Source organism: Cricetulus griseus, chromosome 6 (genome assembly GCF_003668045.3).
Source record: "Cricetulus griseus strain 17A/GY chromosome 6, alternate assembly CriGri-PICRH-1.0, whole genome shotgun sequence".
In the NCBI taxonomy this organism is placed as follows: domain Eukaryota; kingdom Metazoa; phylum Chordata; class Mammalia; order Rodentia; family Cricetidae; genus Cricetulus; species Cricetulus griseus.
In genome coordinates, this window is record NC_048599.1 from 27,107,105 (window position 1) to 27,129,649 (window position 22,545).

The 22,545-nt window shown below is 44.1% G+C and overlaps 1 protein-coding gene across 4 annotated transcripts in view; it reads right to left on the bottom strand.

Annotated features, from left to right (window-relative positions):
- Window positions 1-5,323: 5,323 nt before the first annotated feature.
- Tpx2 (TPX2 microtubule nucleation factor) overlaps window positions 5,324-22,545 on the bottom strand; it is a 46,420-nt gene continuing 29,198 nt past the window's right edge. For 3 of the 4 annotated variants that reach the window (XM_027421491.2, XM_027421489.2, XM_027421490.2), the window contains exons 9-17: window positions 21,348-21,516; window positions 19,308-19,446; window positions 17,859-18,075; window positions 12,048-12,143; window positions 10,854-11,030; window positions 9,525-9,671; window positions 7,939-8,047; window positions 7,168-7,358; window positions 5,324-5,761 (exon numbers count right to left, since the gene is read on the bottom strand). In XM_027421491.2, coding sequence (XP_027277292.1) covers window positions 5,654-5,761; window positions 7,168-7,358; window positions 7,939-8,047; window positions 9,525-9,671; window positions 10,854-11,030; window positions 12,048-12,143; window positions 17,859-18,075; window positions 19,308-19,446; window positions 21,348-21,516 — 1,353 coding nt within the window. In that variant the 3' untranslated portion in view covers window positions 5,324-5,653. The remainder of the gene's footprint in view (window positions 5,762-7,167; window positions 7,359-7,938; window positions 8,048-9,524; window positions 9,672-10,853; window positions 11,031-12,047; window positions 12,144-17,858; window positions 18,076-19,307; window positions 19,447-21,347; window positions 21,517-22,545) is intronic. The other variant, XM_027421492.2, reaches the window with a different exon arrangement.

Sequence of the window (22,545 nt, forward strand, 5' to 3'; positions counted from 1 at the left end):
AAACAGGCTGGGCCATGGCCCTTGGCCATGGTTCTTGGCATATCCACACACCTGCCTGCAGCGCTGGGGATAGCAGCTCCTAGCTACTCCAGGCTCTGCAGATTGGGAATGGTGAACATCCCCTGTACAGTCTTTATTATTGTTGTTGTTGTTGTTGTTGTTATTCCCTCTAAAGAGAAAAGGGTAACCCATGCCTCCAGACTTCTTTCCTGATAAACCTAAACCTCCTCCAGCTTGCTGCCTCCAACTCTACAACCACACTTCCTCCAAATGAATGGCAGTATTTGCACACTTCTTTCAGGGAGCCTAGAACCACAACACACAAGTCATGACTTGAGCTCAGTTTCTGTCAATAGCAGCTGCCCTCCCCCGGCCACACACACAGCACAGAGTCAGTGGGTATGTAAGAGGCAGAGGAAACAAGGGGCCCATGAATCTGCCCCAGTCTTTTCTGTAGCAACCACATTGGCTTTAGCTGAGTAACAAATTGTCCTGGAATTCTTGGCCTTAGAACAAACATGTTGGCTCCCTGGTTACACCTTCGTCACTACTCAAAGTACCTTCCTGCTCTTTCCATAGGCCTGGGTTTGTCCTGTCTCCAGGAAACTTTATATGTTGTCTAAAATGAGCATCCCAGCAGGCTGCAAGGCAGATGGCAGCTCAGGCTTCAGAATGTCCACACCAGCTCCTAGCAGGATCCACGCCACCAGACTGACACTCAGCCTCGGCAGAAACAGGAGCCTAGCCACGTGGCTCAAGGCTTTTTTAACTGCCCTGTCAGCACTGAGGAACTTCCCCAGAGACTTCTACGAAACTGAGAAGAGTGATGTTTGGTGTGGGGCAGAAGGAAGCAAGAAATTTAGGGCCGATTGTCAAAACTCTCTCTCCTTTTGAGACTTTGGGTGACTGTCCAGGCAGCCAGCTGCTTCTGTCATTTCTTGCATCTTTTGGAAGTCACTTGCTTGCACTTCCTGCTTACTCATGTAGTATTTTCCTTCTCAGGTCTTTGATGAGGTTGAAGACTAGACAGTCACACTTACTATCCTCTCATCTTAGCTAAGGCATATTAGGTACAAGACTTACTCTCCAGGGATAGGACAGCTATCAGAATAATCTGTTATTTGTCAGTTACCCATAGCCTGGACATTTAATGTGTGCTTCCTGCTTGATGTTGCTTTTGTTGGTTGTAGTTCCATTTTGTGTATGTCATTACCCTTTCTTTCTCCTGGACAATACTTGATAGTTGCTCTTACTGTATACAGTTCTGTATTAGGTTTAGAACCTTCTTATTTAGACAAAAAGGGGAGGCGTTGTGGGAATTCATTCGGCCAATAGCTTTGGGGTACCTGCCTTGGGGCATGGCTTCTTGGAGAGAGAGGGAGAGGGAGGGAGAGGGAGTCAAATGCTCTCAGGTGGTGTGAAGCGGCATGTGGTCTCAGCTCCATGAGTCTGTTTTCCCCATAGCATCCCTTAATAAATTGATATATATCTTGTTGGTTCTCACAGATGCTGGAGACAGCCCAGAGGTAAGCACCTGTAATCCTAGCACTTGGGAAGCTAAGAAAGTATCATAGTTCAAGGCCAGCCTGAGTTACACAGTGAGGTCAAAACCAGCTCTGCCAATAGGGAGCTCTGCATAAGTAAATAAATTTCTCTAGCAGGAGAATGAGGTTCAAGCGGGCCCTTCAGCTAATAAGCAAGCAAGCCCCAGGGGCTCAACAAAGCCAAGCCAAAGCCAGTGTTGCTGATATGTCCCTGGGCTTCGGGACACCCACTTGTCACCAGATTCCCAAGGCTTCACACTCAGGAAGCCAGGACACGCTCAGGGTAGCCCATGCGCTGTATTCAAAGCCACAACACCCTGAAAAGAGCCAGGAGCAGAGTGATGCAATTTGTGAATAAAAATAAAGGCAGGCTGGGCAATGGTGCCACACGTCTTTAATCCCAGCATTGGCAGAGGCAAGTGGAGCTCTCTGAGTTCAAGGCTAGCCTGGGCTACAGAGTGAGTTCCAGGACTACCAGAGGTATTATATAGAGAAACCCTATCTCAAAAAACCTAGACAGACAGACAGACAGACAGACAGACAGACAGAGGCAGAGGTGGGAACTTGTGTGCAGAGGCTTCCTGGGGAATGTAAGAAACTATTGACACCATCTCTGGAGAGGACAACTGAGCAGGTGGGACAAAAGCTTCGCCTTCTACCTTCGCAGCTTTGAACCTCATGCATGTCATGCATAAACTTTCTAAGAACAAATTTTAAAAAGTGAATGAAGTATGCTGTAACTTTTTTTCTGCCATGTGCCTCCAAAAGTATACAGCTCAGTGGCAGAGCACTTGCCTAATATGTACAAGAGACTAAGTTCCATTTCTAGATCTCCCTGCTAAGTTTACGTGGGCAATGCTTGATGAACATTTCAAGGAAGCACAGTATGGATGGGTCACTCTTCAGAATAAGAGATGAAGAAAGGACACCTGCATGCTCTACGTAGCACCTATCATTTTGTTGGCAAGGAGCAGTACTACCCTTGCGTTTACAACAGCAGCTTCGCTTCACCAAGTGCCGTGTACTCCCACGGCACCGGGCTGCAAGCCCGAGTCACAGCCCATATGTACAACTGTTTGTATTCCGGGCTCCTCTCTGAAATGCTCTGTCGATCAATACTCACTATAATCTGTCTACCGCTCAGCTCCACTTTCCAGGGACAGAAACTCCATGGAAAAGAACCTGGAAAGGCTGAAGGAAGAGTGACGGTGGCCTTACCTGAGTTAGTACAGACGCATGCAATGGGAAACCACATGGAATAAAAACAACCTTGAGATGCACTCCCCAAACTGAGAATTTCAGCCATCTGCATGTCAGAAGCTGGCAATTCGGAAAAATTGCCCAGCAAAATGGTAGCCAGATTTCTTAGTAAAATCCAGTAAATTCTTTTAAGTTTCTATTATTAGACTTAAGTTTAAATGGGAACTAATGAAAGAGAAAAGGCATCAAGATCAAAATAAAAGTCAGAAGCTGGGATTGTGGCTCAGCTGTTCAGAGCCGGTAGACTGAGGTATTTGTCACCAATACCCACCTGGAACTCCAGTTCCCACCGGCTCTGGCCTACACACCTCATTCATATATACACAACTAAAGTTACATTAACCTTTCATGAAACTTGAAATTCAATGGAAGTAGTTACATGTATAAAATGAGCAAATGTATACATTCTTTTATTTATTTGGTTTCTTGAAGCAGGGTCTCACCTTGGCTGACCTAGAACTCAGTATTAGACCTGGCTGGCCTTCAACTCAGAGACCCACCTGCCTCTGCTCAAGCTCAAACATGTAAAGTTTTATCTCAGGGCATGTTCTTTTTCTTTGTTCAGAAGTTTCAAAATTCCTCTGAGTGTGGAAGATGAAGGAAACATGGTCAGGAGCCTCTCTGCCTTCCTCGGAATGCCTAGGTGAAGGCCCAGTGCTCACTCTAATTCTGTCCCATTCACCCTTGTACCAAGTCATGTCCCCATGGCCAACCAGGTCACCCCCAACAACAACACAGTGAGTGCCCTTTCATGACAACACAGCACCAATGACACAGCAGAGAAGTACTACGGAGGACAGGCCTGGAGAAGGGACCCAGACAGTGGAGTGAAAACAAGTAACCAGAAAAGAATGAAAAACTGTAAGAATTGACAACAAACCCAAGGACTGGTGTAAAACTGGATTCCTTGCATGCAGAAGCCGAGAATACGCCTTGCTTTGTTTTGCTTAGTCTCCACATCCAATCTGTTAGCAAAAATGTATCCAGAGGGTCTGGAGCTCTGGGTAGGAGGACACACTGTTCTGGTGAAGGTCCCAGGCCAACAAGGCTCAACTGTGTGCAACTCCAGGTCTGGGGGGTCTTTTGGTCTCTCCAAGGGCCACACCCTAAAACATTTAAATAAAAGCACTCACAATCCAACTGTGCTTACCATCTCCACTGCAAGCAACAGTTGGTCCCTTCCTGGAACCCCCTCACTAACAGCTTCATCAAAATGTCACAGGCTCCCCTGTATCACAGACAGAAAGCACAGGCACCTGCCCATTGTCCATCTCCCTGATTAAAGTACAAACAAGGGTTTTCTGTTGCTTTTGATCGTCTCTGGATTGCAGACACTGGAACAGTGCCAAGCTGTGTGTGTGCAGCACCATGTCCCTGCAAAATAAACTGGTGACAGACAATGATGCTGTATGCCAAGATCTCTAGATGGTGAATAAAGGAAGCACACTGTGTACTGCTTTGTGGGCCTTCAGAAGGACCAAGAGCGCACATCATGCTGTAAGAAACACTGTCTGGTTGTCACCTCTGGCTAAATTTACAAAGATTTGTATAAAATAAATTTAAAAGGTGGTCACTGCGTGAACAACAACAAAAGAATATAAAAATAGGCTGAATGTCACATATAATGCTGAGAACTGCCCTGGCCACAATACGAATGCCTCTTGCAGAGGACCTGGGATTAGCTCCCAGGCCCCAAATGGTGGTGGTTCACAATCAACTGTAACTCCAGTCCCAGGGCATCTGGACTCTTCAAACGTCCACCGGCACAAGTATACAAGAATTCCACATACATACATACATACATACATACATACATACATACATACATGTAAAACAGCCATATAAAATAAAACCAACAGGTCTCAGGAAGAAAAAAGGGACTATGGAAACTTTGGAAGTTGAAGTACATGTATTTGTACAAAGCAAGAGCCAGAGCCTACAAGGCCACAGGTAGAGTACTGTGATTTGTATGTAAAACACTCCCATAGGTTGGTGTGTTTCTTGGTCCCAAGCCTGGCACTGCTTTGGAAGGCTGTAGAACCTTTGGCTATGAGATCCAGATGGGCAATGTAAGCCAAGATGGACAGGCCCATGGAGGTTGCAGACCGATCTTAAATTCCAGCCCGAGTTGTGTTTTCTGGTCAAAACAGAGCTATAAGACCCTGCCACAGGCTGAACTGCATCACCTCTCCATCTGGGCCAGGAGGACGGACTGCATTCCTGGGAAACAGTGAGCCAAATAAATCCTTGTGACCTTTAAAACAATGTTATTCCAAGTCAGGTTTGAAAATGTAAGCCGTGGTGTTCCATGGTCAGCATCAAAAGCAAAGAATGTTCTTCAACAGAAGCTTTGTCTGAAGGCATCCGAGTCCACGCATCCATGCAGTTGTCTTCCTTGGTGCCATTAAGGAGGTGCCCTGCCTCACAGCACAGGGCTCCTTAACCACAAACTCATCTGAACAAAGATGAATCTGATGGATTAGCTGCTTCTTTTTTACACTATGACTGAAACCACAGCCCACGATTTAACTGCCTTTATTTTATGCTTAAAATATACATATAAAAGGGGAGTAGGGGGAGATTAGGAGAAAATAATTAGACTGTGCCAAAAAAACACTTGAAATTCTAGCCATAGCTAAAATCAATAGTAAAGGACCAACTGATGCTGGAAGGAGATAACTACAAGAAGTCTGAATAAAGCCTAAATGAGTTTCTTCTCATTAGCTTCAGAATTGTGTAAAGTGATCTTCAAGAAAACCAGCATCCACAGTTGTGGGGTCCACTGCCACACCCAGGAGGGTGAGTCTGAGAAAGGGCTCTCTCCGTGCCTGATGTGACGTAAAGCGCTCCTACTGGAATCTGGTGGAGAACTTAGGAGACACGGGCACAGTCAATGGCAGCTCACTGGACTTCACCTCCACAGCTGCGTACTTGCGGATTGGATTCGCCTTATGTACCTGCAAAGGAGGAAAGCAAGGTCACCCCTGAGAAGGGTGCAGTGCGAGTTGTCTGCTTCTGTCCTTTAGAGGAAAATGGTTGGAAAGGTTTATAGATCCCAACTACAAAGTTAAGGAAATTAAGGAAGGAGGGTGCAGTAAAATGAAGAAGCATGGTGCCCCAACAGGTTTCTACTGTTGGTCATTGGGCCCTCACTAAGAATGTCAGGCTTATTCTCAGTGTCACTTACTAGGGAGTCCTTTTCAACTATAGCAGACAAAAGTCCCAAGTTAAAAAATGGAGAGAGGAGCTGGCTTTGGAACCTATTCCCTATGGTGGAACACCTCACTCAGCCTTGACGCAGGGGCAGGAGCTTGGTCCTGATTCAACTTGATATGCCACGCTTTGTTGATTCCCATGGGAGGCCTTACCCTTTCTAAAGAATAGATTTGGGGGGGGGGTGGCTAGAAAGCAGGTGGGGGGAGGGAACAGAAGGAGAGGAGGGAGGGGAAACTATGGTTGGCATTTAAAATAAATTTAAAAGTTCAATTAAAAAAAAAAAAAATTGTGCCAGGGGCTGGAGCAAAGGTTCAGTGGCTAAGTGCACTGATTATTCTTCCAGAGGACCCAGGTTCAATTTCCACCACCTACATGGTGGCTCACAACCATCTGTAACTCTATTCCCAGGGCATCTGTCACCCTCCTCTGACCTCTGAGGGCACCAGGCACACACATGCTGGATATGCACACATGCAAGCAAAACATATACATAAATTAATAAATAAATCTTTTAAAAATTTAAAGAAATAAATGTAATACTTTTAAAAATAAGATCTGATGCCCTTTCCTAGCTTCCATGGGCACCCCATACAAATGGTTCACAGACATATAGATAGTCAAAACACTCATATCTAAAAAAAATCACCAGAGTAAAATTTTAAGCTTATTTGATTGGCTTTTAGTATTCAACAAAATCAGTCCAAAACAAAAGGCAAAAAAGCAAGAATCAAATAATCAAGAAGGGCTGCTAAGGAGACACTGTGCTGGCTATCCTCATGAAGACTGTAAGATCAATCTCGGAGTGAGCCAATTAGATTAATCTCAGAGTGAGCCCATTTAATACAGTGATAAGCAGCACTGATTCTGCTTAAGGTATTACCACTAGCCTACACTGAGAACTGTTGTAAGAAACAGATTTATACTAGGAACAAACACAGGTACCTGAAAAATACAGGCAGGTACCTGAAAAACAATAAAATAAAATAAAATAAAAATACCATGGCGAAGCAGAGGCTGGTATGCACCTAAGAGAGACTGTACTGTTCCCCTTCACTTGGTGGATGGGAATAGTTGGTCCCAGCTCCACCAGAAAACACAACAGAGACAAGCCAGGGTTTGTCAGTGTGCATGCTGCCCAGCTGATTACCAGTTCCTTCCGGAGCTTGACTAGCTCCTCCTTTTTCTGCTCCTCTTCTTGTTGTCTGACTTCCTCCAGCTGCTGCATTTTCCTGGCTTCTTCTTCAGCCATTCTCTTTTCCAGCTCCTGCCGTTCCTTGGCTCTCCTCTCGGTGGCCAGTTGAAAGGGCTCCTCCTGAACTAGAGAACCAGACAGGTTCTCTGAGCATAGAAACACAGACAACATTGATGCACACGCAGTACTCCAGAAGCCTAGGCCCCCAGGACCAGGCCAGGTGGAAAGACATGGCTGGCACCCAAAAGCTACCAAGAAAAGAAGTGTGGAGTAAAGTCCCATTACAAACGTAGAAGGCTGAGTAGCTGGAAAGGCCTCTGGAAGACCCAGTGAGGTGGCACAGCTTGCTCAACACTATATGCTGCTCTCCCACACAGGAATTCAACACAGAAGGAGAAGAACCCCAACTTCTGACATGTTATCCAATGCCTAAGAAATCCAACCCTCCTCCTCCCTCATCCACTTGCACCCCTCTTGGGTGTGGATAGCCTATGACTGTCACCGAAAAGGCCAGTTGCATCTGCCAACACTATAGTTCTACTTGTCTGCCCCAACACACTGAACAACTTAACGGAGGTCCTGACTCCACCAAGAGCAAAAGCTGGGTCTAAGGGAAGAAAGCTACCATCCTCTCAGGTAAGGCTTGTTGACATAGCAAAGCCCAGCACCATCCCATGCAAAGTTTGACATTCTGTCCCAACCCCCAATAGCACATAAAAATACTACCAGCAACTGGTTTCTTCTTCTTGGGAACAAAGGGCTCCTGGAAGATGACAGTGTTTGGACGAGCCTTGAAGCAAGCTGCCTCCTTCTGCTGTTTCAGCTCTTCCTCCAGCTGTCAGAAGGAAAGTCTGTCAGATAGCAGCACATCAGGGTTCATGACTACTGCAGCAGGAACACACATTCTGAAGGTTCTGGACTGCCTCATTAAAAAAACATAGCACTTTCTAAGTGCTGGCTGCTCTTCCAAAAGACCTGGGTTCAATTCCCAGCACCCATATGGCAGCTCACACCTGATCTCCAGTTCCAGGAGATCTGACACCTTCACACCAATGCACATAAAATAAAGTTTAAAAAATAAGGAAAAGATAGTACTTCCTATCCCTTTATTTCCTATAAGTGAGTAGTTAGACACAGAGGCTCAATTTTTGTTTTGAGGAGAGACAGAGAATAGTGTTAGTGGCAAAATTAGATGGCAGTTATACCAACCTATAATTCTCCATCATTTGTCTTTAATCGCCTACTATGATATATAAAGAGCAATTGTATCACATACCATGCTGAAAAACCAGCCTGTCTTATTGAGAGCAAATTCTCCCATCCTGTTTTTTTTCTTTTTTTACCAAAGCACCAACTTAAGGAAATAGATGAGGAAGGAGTTATAGAAACTCTTGACTGCAATCTATGGGGCCTCTGGCAGTGGATCAGTATTTATCCCTAGTACACGAATGGACTTTGGGAGGCAATCCACACAGAGGGATACTCTCTCAACCTAGACACACTGGGGAGGGCCTAGGCCCTGCTCCAAATGATGAGACAAACTTTGAAGATCCCCCATGGAAGGCCTCACCCTCCCTGGGGAGCAGAAAGGGGATATGGGATAAGGGGTTGGTGAGAGATGGGGAGGAGAGGAGGGAGAGGGAACTGGGACTGACAGGTAAAACAAGCTAGTTTTGGGCTGGAGAGATGGCTCAGAGGTTAAGAGCACTGACTGCTCTTACAGAGGTCCTGAGTTCAATTCCCAGCAACCACATGGTGGCTTACAACCATCTGTAATGAGATCTGGTGCCCTCTTCTAGCCTGGAGGCATACAAGAAGACAGAATACTGTACACATAAAAAAAATAATAAAAAAAAAAACAAGCTAGTTTCTAGTTTAAATAAAAAAAAATCTGAGAGAAAACAAAACAAAAAAAAAAAACCTCTTGACTTGCGTCACCAGGTGACTGCTAAGGCAGAGGGGAGCAAATTCAGCCTCCTAGCCAAATGTAACCTGAACTAAAAATAGTCTTTACATGTTCAAATACACATACAGGGTGCAAGTAGGGAGAGAAATTATCTGACAGAAGTCATATGTAAAACCTATAAAACCTAAAATAAATATTACCGACCTTTCACAGAAAAAAATTGATGTGACTCCTGGTTTACATAGAGTATATTAACATAATCAAATCTGTCATCCCAGATGATTTCAGTGTAGACAGTGAATCTACCTGTCCAACCCACCTATGGGCCTGCCCACTCACCTAGACACCCATCAATCCATCAACCAACCAACCAACCGGCAACATTTCAGCTGCTCATCATTCCTACCTGAAGCTTCCACACCTCAGCTTTAAAGGCACCTCTTTTGTCTGTCTCCAGAGAGAAGGGCTCAGCTTGAGTCACACTCTTTACCTTTTTCTCTGGCAAGTTAATGGTGTCAAACTGGGGCAGAGGAAGTGCCTTGAACTTGGGCACCTGGTGGGAAAACAAACATAAGAGTATCCTAAGGAACTCTGATCAATGGGGAAACCAGGAAAGCCCACCCCACATGCCTATCAGATCCTGTTAACGACTCGGTGCCTTCCCACCTTCAAGTCTCTGAATAAAACAGATTGATCACAAAAACTTTTAAGGAACTCTTGCCAGACATGGCAGTGCACACCTATAAGCCCAGACCTCCAGGAGCTGACGAAAGGGGATCAGGAGATCAACACCCCTCCTATACTATACAGTGAGACAATATCTCAAAAGCCAAACAGAGCCAAAAGAGTCTCTTAGCAAGTATGCTGCTGGTAAGCATTTTGTCAGCTTGACACAAGCCTGGATGATCTGGGTAGAGGAAACTTCAACTGAGAAAACATAGCCAAACAAGAACCTTCCCAAGTTGCTTTTGGTCCTGGTATTTAATCACAGCAATAGAAAGCAAACTGAGAAGGAGATAAAGCAATATTTGCTCCTGAGTATGCATATGAACCTGAAAGACAGGAAGGTAAGTCAGTGAAAGCAGCAAGGCCTAGCAAAGCCATGGATCTTTTTAGACCCCCCCCCCAAAACCTAAATTTTCCTCCTAATACTTCCAAAACTTGGCAGTCATGAGCCTCCTTGTGCCAGATAGATTACTTAAGTTACTTGCCCAGTATGTATTTCATAGGGGGTCTTGCAGGCATCAGTAGAAAGCAATAATAGTAATTTTACATAAAAGGTATACATAGTTTTTATTAAAAAGTATGTTTTTATGTATTTAGTAACCTTATGTAAAAGTTTCCTAAGGAGGTGTGGTGGTGGTACACACCTGTGAGCCCAGTACTTGGAAAGCAGAGGCAGGAGGACAACCACAGCTTCAAAGCCAGTCTGGTCTACACGGCAAGACACAGCCTCAAAATAAACAGGAAAAAAGGTTCCCTTTGAGACATCAAAGAATAGTATTTTGTCCCGGGCATTGGTGGCACACGCCTTTAATCCCAGCACTCAGGAGGCAGAGGCAGGTGGATTTCTGTGAGTTCGAGGCCAGCCTGGTCTCCAGAGCGAGTACCAGGATAGGCTCCAAAGCTACACAGAGAAACCCTGTCTCAAAAAAACCAAAAAAAAAAAAAAAAAAAAAAAAAAAAAAAAAAAAAAAAAATAGTACTTTGCAAATTACAGAAATGAAACACCTACCTCCCCTTTCTGCATTTCTTTTATTTTCTTCTCCTTCTGCAACTGGCGCTCTTTGTCCCGGGTATCAAAGGAGAAAGGGCACACTTCCACGTTTCTTGCCTCTGGAATATGGGGCTTATAAGGCACCCCATAATGTGGCACAGGTTGAGCTCGTATCACAACTGGTTTATCCTCTTCCTAAGAAAAAAACTACAGTTTAGGCTCTTCCTGTCTCCCCACACACCCACCTCAGACTGTGGCCTCAGTAGGCACTATATGAGATAAGCCACTCATCAATGCAAGGTCCCAATGCCTTAGGTGTGACTAAGGAAGACTAGCTTCCTTTTCTATCAAAGATGGACAATACCAATTCAGATGTCACATCCATGGGTCAAAGCAATGCAAAAGCATTTGGTAAGTGACTAACACAATTACTCTTTAAAAATCTCAAGTTCCTCACAGGAATGTTAGAATAACTAGTGAGATCAGACAGACAAAAGGAAGAGCAGAAGAAGATACTAAGTAAGCATACTTATACCTTAGATTCTGACTCAGACTCCAGACTCTAACACATGTGACTGGAATTAATGGTTGCCAAACCCAGAATAGGACCAAGTTAGTTGTTTGGGTTCAAGGTAGTAACATAAGATTACCATGTATTTTAGTTTCAACTGAACCTATAAAAAGGTTTATGCTGAGGTCTGCTATAAAATTACCCTAACTCTGGATATTTATAGATAAAATAGGAGATGTAATAAGAAGCTAGCATGATCAATGACAGTCCACATTTTATAGTCCCATGAATCACCACCCTCAGTCACTTTGTGACCCTTGGGTATCAAGGACAAGACAATGTAACTGCTTAGTATAAGTTTTAAAAGTCCCTCACTGAACAGTGACAATAACTCAGGGAACTCTTAAACATGTTACAAAGATAGCATGATCAATGCTATAGCATGAACAAGCTTCTAATGCTTAACCATCCTGCTGTTTTCATAGATTGTAACCCATTGTCACTGAAAGCCAAGAGTCACACCTTCCCAATTGCTCTCAGAGAAACAAAACAGATGATCGAACATTCACATCATTCTCACAGTTAGCTCCAGACAAGATCTGATTGCCTTTGGACCCTGTTAATTGTGAAGAGTGGTTAAGACTCAGATTGATGATGCAGAAGGAAAAGGAGAGAGAGAGACCCTCCTCCCAGGGAGTCACCTCTTCTTCTTTGGTGGGCACTCGGATCCTGTTCTTCAATGCAAAAACTGGTGACTTGGGGACAGTGGCTGGAATTACCTTCTTTTCAGGAACGCCCTAGGAGGAGCACACAACTCAATTAGACATCCCAGAACAATTTCAATTCCCAGTATACTACATGAAATACTAAAACTAAGGCTAGGAAGGAAAAACCCAGATGAGTAGGCACTTGCTGACAAGCCTGACCTGTGTTTGATCCCATAACCCACGGTGCAAGGAGAGAACCTACTCCCAAAGTTGTCCTCTGGTCTCTACATGAGTATGCAAGGACTAACACTCTTATATAAACAACACACACGCACGCACGCATGCACGCGCGCGCGCGCGCGCGCAAACAAAGGGAAATTAAAATGCCTTCAAAACATTCAAATGCAAAGACAACAGCTGTCAGCACCATAGAAGCTCCACTCGTGGGAACCAAAGCTGACAGATGTGAGCATTTGCCTGTGACCCATGTACACCTTCTCACATATTCTGTCAATCGTATATTATGCATAACAGCTAACACGATGAAAATGTGTTGAATATATTTATTCTATCACATTATGATTTTATTACATGAATTTATTATATTATATAGGGAATATTAGCCAAGGAAAGAAGCTTGGACATGATCAGTATAAATGTAGTTTTTCCTAAATATTTTCCATCCATGGTTAGTTGAATTCACAGATACAGAACTCAGAATTATAGTTGACTGTGCGTGCAAAGTGTATTGTACTTTTATATTTTATGTGTATGAGGTATTTGTCTACATGTATGTATGTACACCATGTGCATGCCTGATACCAGAGAAGGTAAGAAGAGAGCATTGGACACCCTGGGACTAGAGCCATGGATGACATTGAACCACCAGTGGGTGCTGGGAATCAACCCAGGTCCTCCAAGAGTCACAGGTGCTCTGAACTGCTGAGTCACCCTTCTAGCCCCAGACTTTGTTTTCTAAAGACTGCCATCGCTAGCACAGGAAACCCAGTCAGCCGTCTTTGTGATTAATAGGCTCACATGATTCTTTTAAGTTTTTTAGTATGCAGTAGTGTTCTGCTGTTCTGCTATGTCCTAGGCAGATGAACAGCACCACTTCGTGGGGAACTGCACTAGGATTATGTGACATGGGAACAAAGTCTGGGAAGCCAGGGCTCTGCTCTAGCCCACTGGGCTTCCCATCTGCAGGCAGGCACATCAACAGCCTCCTAGGCCAGAAGTTTTCACGAAACAAAGCAAGTCAATATCTAAGAACTCATTTAGTTCTGAATAACCCCCTCCTTTCATCGTTTCTAACCTTCTCAGCATCTAACCAGGGGATACAGTGAGAGTGGTTCGATACCTGCAGTACAAAGAGGAGCAAAGAAACCCCTAAGCAGCAGCCACACAGTTGACAGTGGAATCAAGCCTCAGAATTTAAAAAAGCCAAAGACATTCTGTAAGAAATGATCTTTGGGAGCTGGAGAGATGGTTCAGTGGTTTAGAGCACTGACTGCTCTATCAAAGGACCTGAGTTTGGACTTCAGCATCCATATCAGTAGCTTACAAATACCTGTAACTCCAAGGAACCATACAATCCTTTCTGACCTCCAAGGTACACACATATACATAAAACAAACCTTTTAAGAAAAAAGAAATCACCTTTGGGGAGCCAGTGAGATGGTTCAGAGGGTAAAAGTGCTTGATGCCAAGCATGGTGACCAGAGAGTTCCATTCTTGGAATCTTACTGCCCCAAATTGTCCTCTGGCCTTCACAAGTACACATACACACCAAGAAGCAAGCAAGCAAACAAATATAATACAAAAATGTCACTAAGTTATGGTTAGCCAGGTAGAGTGGAGTACAGCTTTAATTCCAACACTTGGGAAGCAGAGGCAGACAGATCTCTGTGAATTCAAATTCAAAGCCAGCCTGGTCTACAAAGCCAGTCCAGGCTAGCCAGGGCTGCATGAGAGAGAGAGAGAGAAAGAGAGAGAGAGAAAGAGAGAGAGAGAGAGAGAGAGAGGAGAGAGGGAGGGAGAGAGGGAGGGAGGGAGGGAGGGGGGAGGAAGGAGGAAGGGAGGGAGAACAAAAGCAAAAAAGGAAAATTAATCTTTCTTTGCAGCAACTATTTAACTAAATCCCATCTGTACTACAATCAAATCTAGGGGTTCAATTAGAAACAAAGAAAAAGAAAATTATATAATTTCCAGAAACGTAAGTTTCCTTCTTGTTATTTTTATATTTCAATTCTAAGTTCTTTGAGGCCCAGAAATGTTGCCATTTGCATCCCTCTGCCTTTTCCATACTTTAGGGAAGTGGTTCTCAACTTTGCTAATGCTTCGACCCTTTAATGTAGTTACTCATATTGTGGTCACCGCTGACTATATACATATTTCCTACTACCAGTTCAAAACTGTAATGAATCATAAAGTAAACATCTGTGTTTTCCAATGGTCTTAAGCAACTCCTGTGAAAGGGTCAGTTGATCCTCAAATGGGTCATGACCCACAAGTTGGGAATCTTTGGTGTAGGGTAAATGACCCAAGCTCACTTCCTAGTTTGAAAATCTACCAAAACCTACCACTCCCCACCCTGGAAATCTCCTGAAAAGTTCCTCCTCCAAGAAATCTGTCTCCTGCTCAGTTCTTTGCTGCTTCTCAATTGAGCAGAGGCAGACACGCTGTCTCTCCCAATAAAACTCTTGTGTGAGGTTTGTTGTGCAGTATGACTTTGTGGTATTCTTTGGCTCCCAAATGCCAGGATACTTCTCCCCTTTGAGCTGTAAGACTTGTATAAGGGAAACCTCTCCCCTCTGAGCTGTAACACTCCTATAGGGGACCTCCTCAGAGCTGTAACACATATAGGGGAAATCTCTCCTGACCTGTAACACTTACACATAGCCCCTACAGGAAGACCTGGTGGTGAGAGCATGTGCTCTGTTCTACCAGCCTCTACTAGCTCTGAGGACAAGTGCCTGTCTTCTTCTACCTTTGAGCTCCCAGTGTCCAGCACAGAACATGGACACAAGCTGGTGCATATCGCTTATAGTGTCATTTACGGGGCTATCTAATGTTAGTGTGCCTGTGCTATGAGTCACTAGGTCAGGCACTGAACAACATGGACATACAAGTTCCCTGTTCTCCCTTCCAGTAGGACAAAAGAGAGACAATAAGCAAGTAGTAATTGAAATACATCTTAATCCTCATCAATGCTCTAAAGAAACCCAGTGGATACCAGAGCTAAAATTAGGGAAAGTCTCCCTTAGTAGAAGTTTGGGGAAGGTGATGTGTGTTTAGAAGCAGACAGTGTGCGTGGAGAGATGGCATGGGAAATGCCCCAAGTACCCTGGGATGAGCTCTCAGGCCTCTCTCAGTACTCTTAGGATCTTACCGGTAACATCATTTCAACATGTATGCAAAAAAACACACTAAAGCGAAAAAAACCTGGACGACCGCCTGCTGTCCCTAAGCTATACCCAAAACAAAAAATGAATCTGCTTCCTAGCTTCGCTGACACTGCAAGCCCATCCGTCCATGGTGTGCCAGCCCCCACCAGTCAGCAGCAAGTTCCCACTCCACACATCATGCTCAAGGCTTCCATCACACCACCCCTGCCCCAAGAGGCATTTTTCAACTCTGTCTCATGCTCTCTGCTACTTAGGTCCATCTTTTCACTGTCTTTACCACCTGTCAATCACAGGTGTAAAACAAAGAAAATTCCCTTCTCTAATTTCTTACAGAACTTTTCCTTTCCCAAATTATGAGTATTGGTTCCCTCTGCAAACTGTCTGCATGGCCACTGCTCAGGGGCCTCTCTGTACCACAAGCAGCACCGCATGCTCACTGTCTCTCCCGAAGCACTGTAAAGGGCACACAGGAGCAGAGTTCTGTCACTTGCAGAAGCTGGTAGGCAAGCCACATAACCTTTTTAAAGCCGAGTTTTCCGAAAAAATGAAATAGAAAATAATACATCTAAGTCACTGTGGTGGTACATGCCTTTAATCCTAGCATGTGGGAGGCAAAGGCAGGTGGATTTCTGAGTTCTGGGTCAGCCTGGTCTCCACAAGGAGTTCCATGACAGCCAAGACTACATTGAGAGACCTGTCTCAAGAGAGAGAGAGAGAGAGAGAGAGAGAGAGAGAGAGAGAGAGAGAGAGAGAGAAGAGAAGAGAAAGAACAAGAAAGAGAATATAGAATACATCTAATGTCTCTTTTATGTGCCAAGGCTACATAGTGAAAGCCTGTCTCAAAACAAAACAAAAAAACAAAAACACCTCAGGACAACACACGCACTAAGAGGGACAGTGTCAGTATTCAGGCATCTGCACTGGCCTGTCCTTGGGGTTCTGATACACACTCAGCTGTAGCCACTAAGAGCACCACCTACGCACATTCACTCTGTTCCCCTTTAAAAGGTCTCTGCCCACCCCTATCCCTATCCACAGCCCCTGCCCCTTGTTTCTCTCTCCTGCAGCTCCTATCTTTGGAGGTCGGTCTCCCCCTTTCTCTTTCGCCTTTTTATGATCCCTTTCCCTAATAAAAGGCCCTGTGCTTGAACCCTGTCACATCATACAGTATCACTATTATCAACATGATGGCTTACTATGTGTCAGGAACCCTAGTTGCTCCCCTGAGATCTCTCTGACCTGAACTCAGCAAATCAGAATGCCAGGGCTGGGAGTCTGCTTATGTAAGAAGAGCCCCAGAGGATTCTGAAAAGCAACTGGTCAGGCAGCACTCTCTTTCAGGACCCCACAGATTGGGTCATACCTTCCCTGTACACACACGCACACATGCTGGGGGGACCAGGGGGACCATATGAAAGAAAAAGAAAGCTAGAGGAAATGATGATTATTTATAGGTACAATCACGATATTTATAAAGTCTTGGAAGTACAACTTGAGGTTCCTTTTGGTTTAAGGCAAGGAAATGGAATAAACAAAATAATGCCCAGAGATAATTTATCAGTTCCACTCATGGCTGACTCTAAAAACACAAAACAAAAGGCAGCACACAGTAAGCCAGACAGTGGCATAGTTTTTGCAGTCCTGGCTACCAGGAGGCTGACACAAGGCCATCTCTGCACCCTAGAAGTTTAAGGCAAGCCTGAGCAACAAAGCAAGACCCCATCTCAAAACAAGGATTAATTATTTAAATCATGTATAGTGTACTAGTTTATATTTTATGAGACTTGAACATTTACAGATCTTGGGTATCCATGCAAGTTCCAAAACCAATCTTGCAGATACCAAAGGATAACTCCATATGAAGAGACATGTGTCAGCCACCACAGCAACATAATGACAACACAAAAATGTCACCTCCACTACACATCATCAAAGTTTGCCCCCTCCACAAAGCACTCCCTGGAGCTTCCCTCCATCTTCTGCAGACCTTTACAATACTTGCTGGGAGGTGATGGTGCACGTTTTTAATCCCAGCACTCGGGAGTTAGAGGAACGTGGATCTCTGTGAGTTTGAGGCCAGCCAGGTCTACATAGTGAGTTCCAGGACAGTCAGGGCTGTTACATAGAGAAATCCTGTCTCAAAAAAATCAAAACCGACCAAAACAAAACAAAACAACTACATCTCTTTTCAGAGCACACCCTCCTCTGAGTCTGTATTACTAACCCACATATTGACTCTTACTAGACTTGAAGTCCTAAGACCAAAATCCAATTCTGCTGATCTTTTTGTCATCTTCAGCCTGATGCAATGATGTCCCGTTCATAGTACCAACTTGAACATTTGTGAATGGGCAGATATTTGGCCATGTGCCAGCACCGACACCTCAAGTATTCTTACCACAACATCTTCCAAGATCTTAGTAGGGCAAGGTCTGGAATGAAACTCAAAGTGTTCGTCCTCTGATTTTTTCTTTGACTCTCGATCTTGAATTCGTTTCTCAATTTCCAAATCAAAACCAACAGGCTGAGTGGGAGGTTTAGCAGGAGGTCTCTTGGGCAAGATGGGTCCACCTTCAAAAATTCTGGGATCAAGTTCTCGGGCTTTGAATTTGTATCTGTAAGGAGGGAATTTAGATAATACAAAAGGCTTTTAAATTAAGTAAAAACAACACAATGTAGAGCACAACCTATAAATAAGCGATATGATGATCCACCATGTACAGCAAAATCTCTCCTCTCCATCTCTTCTTCTTCACCTCCCGAGAAGAGTAAAGAGGCAGGTGGGAATTTGGAGGCTTGGGGCTCCATGATGGCAAACACCAGTGGTCCTAGCATTCAGGAGGTAGATACAGACAGGAGACCAGAAACTCTAGTTTGGGGCTGGAGATCTGGCTCAGAGGTTAAAAGCACTGGCTGTTACTCCAAAAAGCCTCAGTTCTCCGTACCCACAGCAAACAACCATCTGAACCATCTCCAGTTCCAGAGGATTTAGACATCCTCTTCTGGATTTCTTGGGCACCAGGCATACCAGTGATATAGATACTACCTAAAGGCAAAACTCCCATAAATATACACTAAAATTAAAAAAAAAAAAATTAAAGTGGGGGCTGGAGAGATGGCTCGGCGGTTTAGAGCAACTGTTTGTAATTCCAATTCCAGGGAACCTGACATCATCACACAATGCACATAAAATAAAGTTACATGAAACCCTGTCCAAAAAAAAGATAGGCCCTCCGGGCGTTGGTGGCACACGCCTTTAATCCCAGTACTCTGGAGGCAGAGGCAGGTGGATCTCTGTGAGTTCGAGGCCAGCCTGGTCTACAGACCGAGTGCCAGGACAGGCTCCAAAGCTACCCAGAGAAACCCTGTCTCGAAAAACAAACAAACAAACAAAAAAAGATAGGCCCAAGGCTGGTGACATGGTCTGTAATCCCAGCAATTCAGGCCAAGGCAAAGGGCTGGGGTGTAGCTCAATAGTACAGGGTTTGTCTTACATACACAAAGGCCCTGGGTTTCACCCCAATAGCACAATGATCAGGGAAGATCTAGGCAGATAAGTTTCAGTGTGGACTACACTAAGTTCCAGCCTTTTCCAGAGGTCAGGTCTACCTAAACTAACCTTAGTCCTCAATTGGAATCCAAAAATTAAGTTCTGCCACCCCAACTTCTGCACTGCATTTTAGTCAAATTATGCTTCAAGGCACCGCCATATTCCCACTTTCAGTCAGAGACAGGAACAGTATAGAGAGCCACAATGAGAAGGAACAGAGCAACCACTGCCCCTATAGGGCTGAAAGCAAACACGCAGTTTCTGCTAGGCTTCCTCAGTCATGCCAGTGGAACTTACTGCTGGAGTTTCTCAAGCTCCTCAGCCTCCTGTTCTGCTGTACTTTTGCAGGTCACAAGCCTGGCACGGTATTTGGTTTGCAGTATGGGAGTCTTCGGATCTCTTGAGATCTTGGTCTCAGTTCTGGAGGGTAACAAGTCTGTAAAGCAAAATCATAGGCATTTGCTTAGCTCCCTAAGACCCAATTCACCTGTAAGTGCTGACGACCCAACCAGATAGAAAATGGACAGAGAAGAGTGCCTGGCTTTGTGCACTCAACTCAACCTACAAATGCTCCCTCCCTTCCTCCTATCATTCTTACTGAAGGGTAAATTCTTCTGCCATCTCTGCACCTAAAGTCTACCCATGCCTGATGGGGTCCTTGCTACTCACTGCATTTCTACTGACAACACCAATTATTTTGCTTATTGCTGACAATGTTTTTATTATAGTTTTAAGACACCAAACCTTTACAAACCAACGAGTACTTCCAACTTTATGAATTTTACAACAACATTCAGATCAAAGCATGCAGGCCACCACTCATAGAAAGTCAATAGTAAAGCGAGGCATGGTGATACAGGCCTGTAATCCCAGCATTTAGGAAGCTGAGGCAGGAGGATCAATAGTTGATGCCCAACCTAGGCTACATTTCAACTTTCAAACCCATCTCACTACAGCTACACCAAACAAGGAGGCAGTGAAAAGCAAAGTCAGATTATCAACTGGGGAAAGTTAGAGAAAGACGGGCCATGAGAGCAAGAACAACTATTCCAACACATCAGTATTAGAGCAGCAGCTCAACCTTCTTAAACACTGCAACCCTTTAATACAGTTCCTCAGGTTGTGGTGACCCCCAATTATTACAAAATTATTTTTGTTGCTACTTCATAATTGTAATTTTGCTACTGTTATTAGCTGTTATGCAAATATCTGTGTTGTTTTCCAATGGCGTTAGGTGACTTCTGTGAAAGGGTCATTTGGCCTCCAAATGGACTCCTCTCTGTCCATTTTCTATCTGGTTGGGTCATGACCCAGAAGAACTGCTCAGAGGGCATTGATTTCCCTGGCCAGTAACAAACCTGACAATTTTCATAATTACTTAAAACGAATTCTTTTATCTAGACTTTATATAACACTGAGAAAAATTAATTATCAAATTCATTTACTAGATTCTTCTTTGAAACTGAATCTGACTATGAAACCTTGGCTAGGTGAAAACACTTAATTCCATGAAGATAAAAAATTCACTATTTTCCTAATATAAAATGCCAGAATATAGTAGCAATCTTAAACACTGCAGTTAGGGTTGAGAATGTAGTAACCTGGTAGAGTGCTTGCCTAGCATGCACAAGGCCTTAGGCTGAATCCCCAGCACTGCAAAAAGAAAACAGAGAAATACTGCATTTAAAGTAAATCAGGAGGCCACCCAAAGCAAAATGCTAAACGATGCCTAACAGTAGAGGAAATTTTTAGGTAGATCAAAACACAGGCTGTTCTATCCAAGATACTAACCATATTTGTTTTTGTTTTGAGTCTGGGTTCTTTGTAGCCCAAGCTGCCTTGAAATCACTATTTAGACCAAGCTGGCCTTGAGCACCAGCCTCCCAAATGCTGGATTACAAGCACTCACCACCAACCCAATTTAGCCATATCTCCTAATAAGATATATATTATTTCCTTTCTTTCTTTCTCTCTTATTTGTTTTCAAGACAGGGTTTCTCTGTGTAGTCCTGGCTGTCCTGGAACTCACTCTGCATACCAGGCTGGCCCCCAACTCACAGAGATTTGCCTGCCGCTACCTCCCAAGTGTTGGGATTAAAGGCATATGTCACCACTGCCTGGCTTCAATCTGTAGACTTTATCTTCTTGCAGAAATTACTTTCATAAAGACAGAAACAACTAAAATCCTTTCATCTGTCCACCAGCAAAATCTATACAAACCCATCAGCATCTGCACCCATTTACCTCACGCTCCTACTTCCCTCTGCACAATCACCGCTGCTGTACCAGGGACTGGAGAAGAGGTGTGGCCAGCCAAGGTAGTGGGAGGAAACTTACTCTCTTCCTTCTTGTTCCTCAGATGATATCTATTAGGGGTTCGTTTGTGGAAGGCTTCAACCTGCTGTGCAATGGGCACATATGTAGAAGCTGTTTCGTCAAATGTTCTTTTCTTTCCTTTGGACAGATTGAAAGGTTTAACAACGGTGCATCCTTTAGTCACTCGGGCCTATGAAGAGAAAAGCTGTTCAGCAAATTGAATATGCGCTACCACCAGCCACAGATGCAGCATAGCCTCGGAGCCAGGATTCAGCAAGGGTTACATTATACATGTCATCATGTTTCTTTTGAAAAAGCTGGCACTTAGGATATTGTTTTGCAATAGTACATATGGAGTTTTCCCCATATGTATATAATGCTTTGAACCAATCAAGAGCAAGTTTTCTTAGAAGTCAAAAGGAAGGGGAAAGGAAAGGAAAGGTTAAAACACACATACAAAACTGGCATAGACTGCTGGGTCTGCATCAAGTCAGACAGAAGCCTAACTTAGCCATCTCCACATATAACCTCAACATATCCTCAACCCGATCCATACAAAAGCCTGCACCACCATGGATCATTAACTTTTCATGTATTTTTAGTGAGATTCTTTAATAAGGTCTCTCTCTATACCCCTGGCTGGCTTGAAACTCACTCTGTAGACCACGAACCTTTAACTCACAAGACATCCTCTGCCTTCCCAGTGCTAGGATTAAAGTCATGCACCACTAGGTCTGGCTGGATCATCAATTTTGAAAGGAAGCAAAACTCAAAGACATAATTTTAAAGAGACAGCAACAAATCCAGGCTTTAAGACTGACTCAAGCCAGGCGTTGGTGGCTCACACCTTTAATCCCAGCACTCGGGAGGCAGAGGCAGGAGGATCTCTGTGAGTTCGAGGCCGACCTGGTCTCCAGAGCGAGTGCCAGGACAGGCTCCAAAGCTACACAGAGAAACCCTGTCTTGAAGAAAAAAAAAAAAAAAAAAGACAGACTCAAGACCAGGCACAGACTACAACTTCATCTCAAATAAAGGACAATGATGACTACAAACATGAGCAGTTCTGAAATGCTGACTTAGGATCATCATTGTTTCTGGTGACGCTCTGCTAAGAAAACTGGACACATGGGCACCAGCCATACATACGATGTCTAGGCATTCATGCAGACAAAACACATACACACATAAAATAAATAAATAATTGGAGGGGGGCTGGAGA